This window comes from Aplysia californica, unplaced genomic scaffold (genome assembly GCF_000002075.1).
Source record: "Aplysia californica isolate F4 #8 unplaced genomic scaffold, AplCal3.0 scaffold01287, whole genome shotgun sequence".
NCBI lineage: Eukaryota > Metazoa > Mollusca > Gastropoda > Aplysiida > Aplysiidae > Aplysia > Aplysia californica.
In genome coordinates this window covers 78854-90601 of record NW_004798557.1, presented here as the reverse complement: position 1 = coordinate 90601, position 11748 = coordinate 78854, and the positions used below count along the sequence as shown (strand labels likewise).

Sequence of the window (11748 nt, the reverse complement as noted above, 5' to 3'; positions counted from 1 at the left end):
CACACACACACACACACACACATACACACACACATAGACTATTTTGTGCAAAATTTAAGGGTTTACTACACAATCTCCAGACTCATAGAAACTAGTTTTATAATGCTATGCATAAATGAGACTTATTTCAAATACACCCCGTCTCCTTATTTCACCAAAGCAGTATAAAATGAAAACAAATACCGGTACAAAATATAAATTTAGAAAGTCGATATAATTGACGTAGGACTGAACTTTGCTTACAGAACTGCTGAAACAAAACTCTAAATCACTACAGGTTAACATTGCACAATAAATACATCAACAGCGTACTCTACTGAGGGAACATTGGAATCAAAAGGACTAGTGTTAAGGAGGTATAAGTATGTTACAATGCTCATTGCTTCAAGGAATTACTTTGTCTTAAGTATGACTTCACTGATACACATTTATATTGCTGTAATTACTCTGATTACTGTAATTGGTTAATGTTATTCTATTTGGTTTCCAATGGCATCCTTGTATGCCTATTTATGATCGTTGCATCTTAGCCTATTGAGTGTAAATGTAGTTCGTGGGAAATCGTAATATCCACCTTTCCATTTTGAAGAACATTTCAGTCGCCAAACTCTGACGGCCATTTTCTTGCTAATTTCACCTCTGATACCAGGCAACCTCCATCACATTTCATCTCAGATATCTTTATTTCAAGATGATACCAATAACACCATGATTATAATGCCGAAGATCTGACTAGCACCCTATTCAACCACGTTGTGCCACATATAGGAGTGATCCTTCAAGAAATACGTCTGCTAAACAATGACGTCATCTTTTGGGGAATGGTCACTGATTGGGTACTGAAAAAGCAGCATTTTGTTCTGATAGCAATACATATCTGAATACAAGATCACATCTTTACAATTAATTGTTTTTGTTTGAAAGAAGTCAGCGATACTTGTTGTTTTCTTCATATGTGAGGACTTCCTGCTAAACCTAATGACACGTTTAGGTGTAGTATGGTTTCAAAGCAGACTTTGGGAAAGGCACTTTCCACAAATTTTCCTCACTTCACCCAGGTGGAAATGGGTACCCGACTATTGACAGTGAACGATCTTGTCAGTTTGGTAGTGTTTGAGCGCGTGAAATCCGCAGCTTGCACTGTATGCTTCCGCGGAAGCCGAGAATGTTTCTGAGTGTTGTCAGAGGGTCTGCTGGGGTAAAAATGTTTGTAAAGCGCATAGAGCATGCTCTTGAGCGTGGATATGCGCTATATAAATGCAATTATTATTATTATTTTTTATTATTATTATTACTTTACAACGATAATTTTTTCCACAGGGATCTTGGAAGAACCTCCCTCAGATGATGATTTGAAATCTGTGAGGAGTGCCAAAAACCTTTACCAGTCTTGTCGTGACCTGGGTATGTTCTTAGTGTAAAGGAAAAATCAAATTAAAAAAAATCTTCTCATAGACGTGATCTTTCGAATCCTCGTTCTTGGTATGACAGTTGAGTGAGGCCACTTGGTCACTAGAGAAGTCATTTGAACATTGTTGATCCGGATCTATGTTGTAAACTGATATGAGTATGGTATATACAAAAAAGAAAATAACAATCGTTATGGTGATAGAATATGATTTATCTCACTTACGAAATTGCCAATTGTATTCACGCGTTGAAACTTGTGATTTCAACTTACGATCAACCACCATAACTGATGCTATAAATTGTTACTGTGTCCTTTAAAAAAATAATTGTTGTTTATATTTCCAAAGAGACGATAGACAAACGTGGCGACCAGCCCTTCAAGGACTGGCTCAAGGCCAAGATGGGAGACTGGCCTCTGATCTCTTCAGCTTGGAACGATGCCACGTTTGATCTTACTGACGTCTTGATCAGAGCAGCCAACAAAGGGTCTCGCCCTCTGATAGGACTCGTAGTAGATCAAGACTTCAAAAACCCGAGCGTACACATATTGACGGTGAAGAAAACTGTTCTGTTGTATTGACCAAAAACATTTATCGATTATTTCATTAAAAACGCACCACGGTACATGATGGATTGGGCCATAGAGTTACCCCCCTTAACATAGAGTACATCTATGGGTTGGGCTCTGCAGATTGGGCAAAAAGCCAGACGGTCTATTGTTTGTCTATAACGTTACTTGATTATGGAGGGTTGGGTTGAACAGATTGGGCAAGAAGTCTATTGTTCTCTATGACGTTACTTGATATGGAGGGTTGCAACAGAATTATCCACGAAAATATGCTATAGAATGAAGAATTTTGTTATGGTTGAAATACATTATAAAACTTTTAATTGTCAAAACATTACCTATTTTCTTAAGGAAATTCCCGTGAACAGTCATGCAATTTTTTAATCGCCGCACGTGTAAATGCATGCAATCTCTGCAGAAAAAAAAATGACTCAGAAAGTTTTAGATCAGAGTATCAGAAAGGCTATGACTTTTGAGCCTCCTGTCACCACGACTGACATTTTAAATGTGATCAGCACTTTTTTCATTGTCGTCAGGCAAGTAGAGACCTCCGACTCTCTTGTCGTGCATGCTCCTCTTTAAAAATAAATTACACCAGTGGCAGACCATTGCCCTTTTAAAACGTTCTCACTATAATATACACTTTCAAGATCTGCTTGAATTTCGGAGGGATTTCCCATGTTGCATGAAGAGACCAAATCACAGCTATGCCATGAAGGCATCCCATGAGAAGGGCATTTCGATCTTCTGACGAGGTAATGTTGCTGTGTTTTTGGGGGGCCCAATATACGTTACAAACGATTGATTGCTTCAAACTGCTGGATCGAACAAAACGAGGTTATGGTTGTATCTAGATCTAAACAGTCGACAACGAGTATCGAGGGCCAAGCTCATGCTGCTAAGAGATAGAGTGGGTTCCCCTGGCTCAGAGGTGATGGGTACATAATTGCTTCTTAGATTTTGTATTGTTGAATTTGAACTGATAATGACTAAATTGCTTTCCCTAGTATTTAAATTTGAGCTGGCATTTGCTTACAGTTTCTATTGTTTCGACTTTGACTTGGTGGATATTAAATTAATTAAACGATTTTGATACCTGAACTTTTATTGCTGTGAATGAACTCTCTTTCTTGATATGAAATAAGGAAAAGGTGCATTCTTTTTAAGTGGCCACTACCTCCTCCAAACACAAACACACACACATACACACACACACACACACACACACACACACACACAAACACACACACTCTCTCACACACTCACACACACACACACACACACTCACACACACATACACACAAACACTCACATACACTCTCTCACTCTCTCTCTCTCTCTCTCTCTCTCTCTCTCTCTCACAACACACACACACACACACTCACACACACTCTCTCACACTCTCTCTCACACACACACACACACTCACACTCACATACACACACTCTCTCTCTCTCTCTCTCTCTCACACGCACATGCACACACACACACTCACTCACTCACACACACACACACACACACACACACACACACACACACACACACACTCTCTCGCACACTCACACACCCTCACACACACACACACACACACACACACACACACACACACACTGCCCCGCCTTCCCAGACACCCACCCCCTTTCCCCGCAAAAAGAAAAGAATCCATTTAAAATGATTCAAGCTTATTTCTTTTTTAAACAGTTGGGCCAACCTAGTTTTGGCATGCCGAGTCGGAAGTCCTACCTGGTCCCTCGAAATGACACAATGCTCATGGCCTACCAGACATTCATCTACAATGTGGCAGAGACCCTGGGGTTTGCCAACCCCGACACAGCCCAGCAAGATGTGAAGGACATTGTGGATTTTGAAATAAAGCTGGCACAGGTGAGGATTTAAAACCTTTACCATACGTTTCACACAAGAGTTCCTAGAATTAAATCACTTTGGAATCATTACTCATGAGACATTTCCTTGATGATAACTTTAAGTATTAGGGGTACGTTTTTAGCGTTTTTTGGAAGTTTGATAGCATTTTTTTGTTGCCCCTAAAGTATCAGTGTGATAATTGGGTGTATTTGGATTTGATTTATGAATAAAATAGTGATTAAAATGTACCGTTATTACTATTTTGTCCTTAGTAGATAGTATGAAACTAATTTTTGGCTACAATATAATACTATATTACAACAAGCATAATGATTTGTTACGTTTTGCTTTGTGACATTTACAAAATACTCTGTCACTGTCAAATGGGATAGGCCTACTTATTGTATACCTGCACCACCTCCCCCAACCAGATTTCTGCCTCTCAAGAGAAGAGACGAGATGCAGAGAGCCAGTACAACCCGATGACCTTGGCTGAAGTACATGGGAACTACAGTACGGTTGGTACATCATTACGTCTGTGACAGTAGATATAGTGCTTTATTTCATACTGGGTACGTAGAACGCACTGTTTGAACCACTTTCACAGCTCTTTCCAGTGATCAACTCTCTGACAAAAGGGTTCAGAACATTTTTGTTTCAAAATATTGGAGGGATCCGAAATGCATTATGCCCTTTCAAGTTACACTCATCTTCAATAAAGAAACTATGTCAAGCCCACATTTTAGACAAACGTCTTAAAATTAGTTTTTTTTTGCGGGTAAATTAAACCGAGAAAAGAAAATAGGACATTATTTAGGCTGTGGTACTTTAAAGCAAATTCAATAATATTGCAGACAACAGTGTGCAACACTAGAACTTAGAATGAGATTAGGCAACAATTAATGGTGGGAGTAGATATACTTTGTGGCTTTAAAGTTTTCTCTTCATTGCTGTGCTATTATTTCGTCCGTAGATACTTTGTTGTCGACAGCAATGTACACATCTGAATTGTTTGTACCCATCTTACATGCTAAAAGTTTGTTTAGGTTGTTTTTTTGGTTTTTTTTTAAAGAAAAAAGAAATTTGGGCAAAGATTTGAATTCTTTATCAATTTACCTATAGTAATTTGGTAATAACCAAGTCTCACATAGTTACCAAGTATGCATGTCGTTATTGGTACAGTTCCTACAATTTTTAAGTGCCTTGTGGTTATGCTACTAGACTTAAAATCATAAGATTGTAGGTTCGGAGGTTCGAGCCACAGCTCTGTCCGATGTTGTGTCCTTGGGAAAGGCACTTCACATGAATTGAGTATTTGGCTTGGTCCTTTATGAAATGGACGCTAGATTCTGAGGTCCCGACTCTTAAATGACCAAACACCGTTTCACCATTTCACACTTTTCACGATCATCAGAGCCTGTTCATCCTTTTTTGTTCATTCTTTACTGACGTTTATTTCAAAACAAAACAGGCAAAATTCGACTTCACGAAGTTTGTGACTTCATTGCTGAAAACACCGGAAGTGGGAGTCTCAGACGTGACAGGAAATGAAATCATCATTAACTTCGCCCCTCAATACTTTCGCAAGTTCGGAGACGTCATCAGCCGCACCCAGAAAAGGTAACATACGTCTTCACACGCTCATTTTCTTAAATCTGGCATTAATCACATTCATATTCAGCACGTACTAGAAAAGGCAGAAAAATGAAATTTCAGACTATATCAAATGAAAGTGTTTATGTGGCAACATTGAGGTCACTGTCATTACCATTATATTTTTAATAACATCGGCTCTTTTTTGCTTTCCTCGTTATAAGACCAAACAATGGCATTACCTTAGAACCATGCTTATACACTCCATGAGGTGAACAGAAGGATACGTGCTGCTTGGAACTGCTTTGGAAAATACAGGGAAATATGAATAATATATGTAATATATATATGCATATATATATATATATATATATATATATATTCTAGTAAGTGTTTTACGGTGGTCGCAACTGCATAAGGTCATATGAGCGTGTGGGACGCATTATACATTTTCAGTAGGTAGAAAATTTTGAATTTTGTCCGGGTGGCCGTCAAAGCCTGCTCTTGTCGATTTTGGACAACCAAGGGATCTTTAACGTGTGCAACTTGCATCGCTCTTGTCCGTGAAAGCGAGGTGTAGATCTTTTCTACTAGAAGATCAAGGGTGTGGCTGAACGACAGCAGTAAGGAAGAGCCAAGATGTTGCAGTATAAAGACCGTGGAAAGAGTCAGGAGCGCAGAGGAGGGGCAAAAGAGGTGAGGGGGTGGGGACAGAAAGTGGGGACAAAGCAGACGACAGAGCATTGCTAGAACAGGAAAGGAGATGAAAAGAGACATTTTAAGAGAAAAAACATTTACGACGCCCTCCGGATTCGAACCCGCGACCTATTAATGAGAGGCGAACACCTTAACTTCTTGACCACAAGGAAAATATTATTTCAAAAGCACAATGTGCCGATATCACTGAAAAGACACGTCTTCAAGGAGTGCATTTTCCTTGGCAATAAGCTTTGGAGGCTATAAACAAAAAATACCATTAAGAAATTAAGTTCAACACAAAGAATAATGGGAAAGAAGATGCAGGGCATAAGATTATAAAATCAAATAAACCACACAAACATAATAATACGGAAAAACAGGTTTGACAGATATCCCTAAGTGTACACTCTGACAAAAATAGAAATTGGCTGGCAACATCAGCATAGTGAAGGGCAACAGATGGGCAGAAAGATGTACTGGAAGGGGTTCAAGACCGGGGAAGCGATCAGGAGGAAGACCAGAAATAAGATGGCAAGCCGACATCAAAGAGCAGACGGGAACAACCTGGACCCAGAAAACATCAGACAAAACACAGTTGGGAGGGGGGGGGGGTCGTTGTTGCAGGGCTACATCCTGCAGCGGACGAAAAACGCCTAGAAAAAAACAGGCATAAAGAATGGTCATAAAAATCTTGAACGTTACAATGTTCGAATATTAGTTTGATTGAACATACAGCAGAAAAGGTGAAATATTAATCATAATATTACATAATATTTGTTGAACGTATACTTTTTCTGTATATCATATGCTCTGACTTCGTTTACTGAAAAATGTCTTTTTAAAAATTTTTCATAAAAGAAAAAAACAACAACTACTTTTTTGTGTGAAAACAGGACTTTAGCAAACTACGCGTTCTGGCGAGTTGCTCAGGACTACGTGGGAACCTTATCAAAACCCTACCGACAACTCGACTTTGAGTACAACAAGGTATGAGCTCGTCAACATTGATGCCTCTGCTGTCAGGTACTGGCACAGCTTCAATTTAAAGAGTGTGTCCACCTGTGTACTTCCCATATAAAGGTCAATGTATCTTTTCCCGTGTTATAATAATAATAATAATAATAATAATAATAATAATAATAATAATAAAAACCCAACATAATAATAATAATAATAATAATAATAATAATAATAATAATAATAATAATAATAATAATATAATAATGATAAGAGTTACTACTATTATTATTAATGATGCTATTTTTATCGTTCTAATTATCCCTTGTGGTCTAGTGGTTAAGATTCCTGGGTTTGCCCCTGTGCGCTTTTATAATTATGGCGATTCTTACTACTATGATAACACTACTAATAATCTTTGTTGCTTTCAAAAGAACTTTTAACTGAATAGCATGGCTTACTTTTTGAAGTATGAACCCAGTCTATAAACGAACAAGCTTTAAGACTGTACATGTACCAATACGTTCATAAGCCCAATAACTGATTCCACTCAGATGTGAAACAAGTTACCTTGTCATCTTGTGGGATGGTTGGGGGGGGATGAGAGGGGAGACGTCAGTGTTTTACCAGTGAATGGCTTTGGTTCGAGTCCCCAAATGCTTAACATGGAGTTACAACCATTCCAAATCCATTGCTTTCCTTAGGTCCTACATGGTATCACAAGAGAGCAGCCAAGGGACAAAATGTGCACGAGTTACACCAAAGACTCAGCTGGCTTTGTCATTGGCAAAACTTTTGTCGAGCGGCACTTTCAACCCGAAACCAAAACCACGGTAAAAGGAACGTTAGTGGATAAGAGCGGTGAAATAGGGGTTTATCAGGAGATCACATACTGAGGAAATATGGCCTTCGTAGGAAATATTGTACAAGCTAGGGGGAAAAGGATCGAGTGAGAGGGACAGTGGCTCAGAGAATGAGATAAATAGAGACAGAGGGGGATGGAGATGGTTGATTTGGGGTAGGAATTATAGATAGATAGATAGATAGATAGATAGATAGATAGATAGATAGATAGATAGATAGATAGATAGATAGATAGATAGATAGATAGATAGATAGATAGATAGAGCGGGAGAGAGAAAATAAAAGAGAAAAAAGAGAGAGAGAGAGAGAGAGAGAGAGAGAGAGAGAGAGAGAGAGAGAGAGAGAGAGAGAGAGAGGATGGTGAGAGAGAAATTGAGAGAGAGGGGATGGTGAGAGAGAAATTGAGACAGGGGGGATAGTGGAAAGAGCAGTCAGTGAGGGGGAGAGGGAAACGGAATAAAGACAGACAGAGAGACGTGCATAAATGTTCCGAGAAACAAAGAAATAGTGACGAAGTTTCCTCGTGGTGAGGAATTAATTAGTGCTGTACTGACATTCACGTGATTTTGAATATGGGAATCTATTTTCATGATTCTGCCCTAGAGAGAAATGTTCTTGCAAGAATTCAGGAGGCAAGTTTGCCAGAGCAGAAGTGGAGTCTTGGGATTTGGTTTGATTATTATACAATAATATTATTCTAGGCCAAAACATTTGTTTGTCTTAGTAAAGTTTTACGGCGCTCCCAACTGCTAAAACATTGTTAGTCATGTTGGTTCACTGACCGTGCGTAAAATGTTCATTTTTTAAATATACTTCACAGATCCTGGATATTGTCGCTGGTTTACGGTCTGTTTTTAATGAGCAAGTAGATGAAATCTCCTGGATGGACGAAGACACGAAAAGACTTGCCAAGGAAAAGGTGGACCAACTATTTCAGATTACTGAGCCTTTGACGCATAGTGAATTTTTTAAAAAGCAGTGTATTGCAATATTTTGATATGAAAACTGAACAAAGCATAACATTTAGCTTTTCGATAATCGTTTTCTATTTAGACCCTAACTACCTGACACTCTAAAGGGGCGGGCTGCATTCAGGTCATGACCCCGACATGCTCTCCTGTTGTTTTATCTTTCTTTGGCGCTGATCGAGGATCTAACCCTCGAGGTTTGAGGCCTCCACAGATCTTCAGTCCCGAATGTTAGTGCAATGCATTGGAGCCTCCAATAGAAATAGCAAATAGAATTATGCGAAGCTGTACAAATCTACAAAAACCTCTGGGAATTTCCTTATGTGCTTTCTGTTCTATTTATAGCGGGCCAGTTCTCTTTCCGTTTCGTCTACAGCCAGCTCGAACTTTTCTCTGCCATTTCTGAAATGCACTTGATGGCTGCCTTTCTTTTCTGGCCTCTGAGGCCTGGCTGCCCCGTAGGGTGAATATTGAGTCTGCGACAAACCCTCGTGCACCCACTGTTACAGTCCAGACCTTTGAGCTATAACCTTCTCTTTGGAATTGATTCGAGAGATCTTCATATTTTGCCAACTTAAACTGGTGCTGTGTATCTATCCTACTTTCGTATGGAACAGTCTGCTCGATTAGGAAGATCTTGGCATCAATTTCTGACCAGAGAATGGTATCTGGTCTGAGACCTGTATTGATCATGGGAGATCTACAGCCAATCCTTTGCTGATCCTGGAATGTTTCCACTCCTTGAGAAGCAAGGCACTTGTTTTCTTCCAACCCTTTTCTTTTCTTCTTCTTACCTGCTGTGAAGAATATCTGGGCTGGAGCTGCCTCGTTGTCGGAGTTGGTCTCCAGGCTGCAGGATATTGCGAGGACCAGCTCCTTCAGCACTCTGTTGTGCCACCACGTGTATCTGCCATCAGCAAGGGATACCTTACAGGAACTGAGGACATGCTCCATTGTCTGTCTCTCCTCCTGGCACAATGGACAGCAGGGATCTTCTTCCTTGCCCCACTTCACGAGATTAGCTTTCGGTGGCAGCAAGTCATAAATTGTGTGTGTGCCTTCAGAAAGGTCTAAGATGTCGGCAAAGCTATTTTTGGGCAACGGGGAGAAGAGGCCAAAAACGTACAAGTGCAAAAAATAAGTTCCATGAGAAAACAGGCGTTTAACAATTTCTTAATGACATATTGATAGGATTATATAATATTTTAAGTCTAAATATTTTTTTCAGTTTTTTAAAACAATATACTGAACTCCAAATGTAAAAAATGAGCAAGAAATTGAGTTTTTCCTCCAAACTTTGTTTTTACACCTTGTATTACAAAATATGGCATATCTTTAAAACTACTCAAGATATTTGAATAAATTAAAACACAGCGTGTTCAACATTGAATGTTTTAAAAGAATATGTCTTCATTTTAATAATCAATTTCCGACAACTGAGGCCTTTCTCAGGCACACACAAAAATGTTGCTCTGATGATGAAACTACGTGTTAGAGGTACCATGTGCCACACGTCGTTCCAAGTAAGGGATCTTTGCAGGGCATCGGCCCAGTTTGTCCATTGGTCCTGCTGTAACTGTTGGACTACTTTCTGGTATCTCTTCTTGTTCTCCGTATCCATCACTTCTTATAGCAACGTGTATCGCTGTTCTTTACCGTGTGCTATAGAGCACCACAGCATTTTCTCCCTTCCAAGTCCTTGTCTTCCATCCTGGGTATGGCCAATGACTTCTTTGAGCATGAGGTTATCTTTGGCATTCACCACGGCATCCAAGACTTTTCATTTTCTGCCAGTTCTCAGTGTTGGTTGAATTGACCTGACCACATCGTCCTGGGAATTCTCAGCCTCACAAGCATCCTTGTCTTGCCAGCTTTGTATACCTCCTCTATTGCCTTTAGTGGCGGTCTCAGCTTGGCCCGTTGGCAGTACAGGGCAACATCTGAAAGCCACAGAGGAACACCAAGCCTCTACCCGGTGAAGTTGTTGATCGTTTCCTCCATTGCTTCCAATGTGCTTGTGACAATTTCGTACATCATGAAAGGCCACAGCAACATTGGGATCAGCATGTGCTGGAGACACCAGACCTTACGCCTGCATGGTAGGGGGCAACAGTCAATCTTCTTCAACCCTCTTTCAATGATGAGTGCTGTCTCTTTCGATTGTCTCGTGTATCTCAGGGTCTCGTCATACCACTTCGCCAGGCTCTTTACGGGCTGTTCATATACGGTGGGGATTCGTTGGCTATCTACATGGAAATGGATGTGCTTGCTCACATTTCGCTTTCTAAGCGAGAGGCTTCTAGACTTCTTTGGCTTGAAGTTCATTCGGCAATGTTCCCTTAAGGGAGGTTAGGATTGTCGTGCCATCCATGGATGCCTTCAGAAGTGGCATTTGAAAACCCCCTCCAAGCTCCGCAGGGACTGTTTCGCTCTCAGCAGCCTTGAGTAGCACATGCATCGCCAAGACGAAGTAGAACTGGCCAAGCCACGCATCCAATTGCTATATCCACTTCGAGGTTGACGCACTCTGTTGTTATTCATTCGTGCTGAATCGTATCTTGAACCCTTCGAAGTAGGCATGGAGCATGTGACATATCTCTTTCGGATTATGGTACATGCCCAGATGCCCAGGGCCATCTGGATAATTTGATGGGGCACCAAACCATGCATTTGCAAAGTCAAGCCAGATAATATCGAGGTTACGTTTTCCTTCCTTTGCTTTCTGGACGGGCTCCCAGATCATACCGATCTATCTATCTATCTATCTATCTATCTATCTATCTATCTATCTATCTATCTATCTATCTATCTATCTATCTATCT

General features: G+C 40.1%; 1 protein-coding gene across 1 annotated transcript in view; it reads left to right on the top strand.

Annotated features, from left to right (window-relative positions):
- Window positions 1-11748, top strand: part of LOC101847700 (membrane metallo-endopeptidase-like 1) — a gene marked incomplete in the record, with an annotated part of 37135 nt that overhangs the window by 7746 nt on the left and 17641 nt on the right. Inside the window, 8 exon segments of the mRNA XM_013090456.1 lie at window positions 1321-1404; window positions 1758-1963; window positions 3680-3862; window positions 4276-4362; window positions 5316-5464; window positions 7030-7123; window positions 7798-7926; window positions 8778-8876. Coding sequence (XP_012945910.1) covers window positions 1321-1404; window positions 1758-1963; window positions 3680-3862; window positions 4276-4362; window positions 5316-5464; window positions 7030-7123; window positions 7798-7926; window positions 8778-8876 — 1031 coding nt within the window.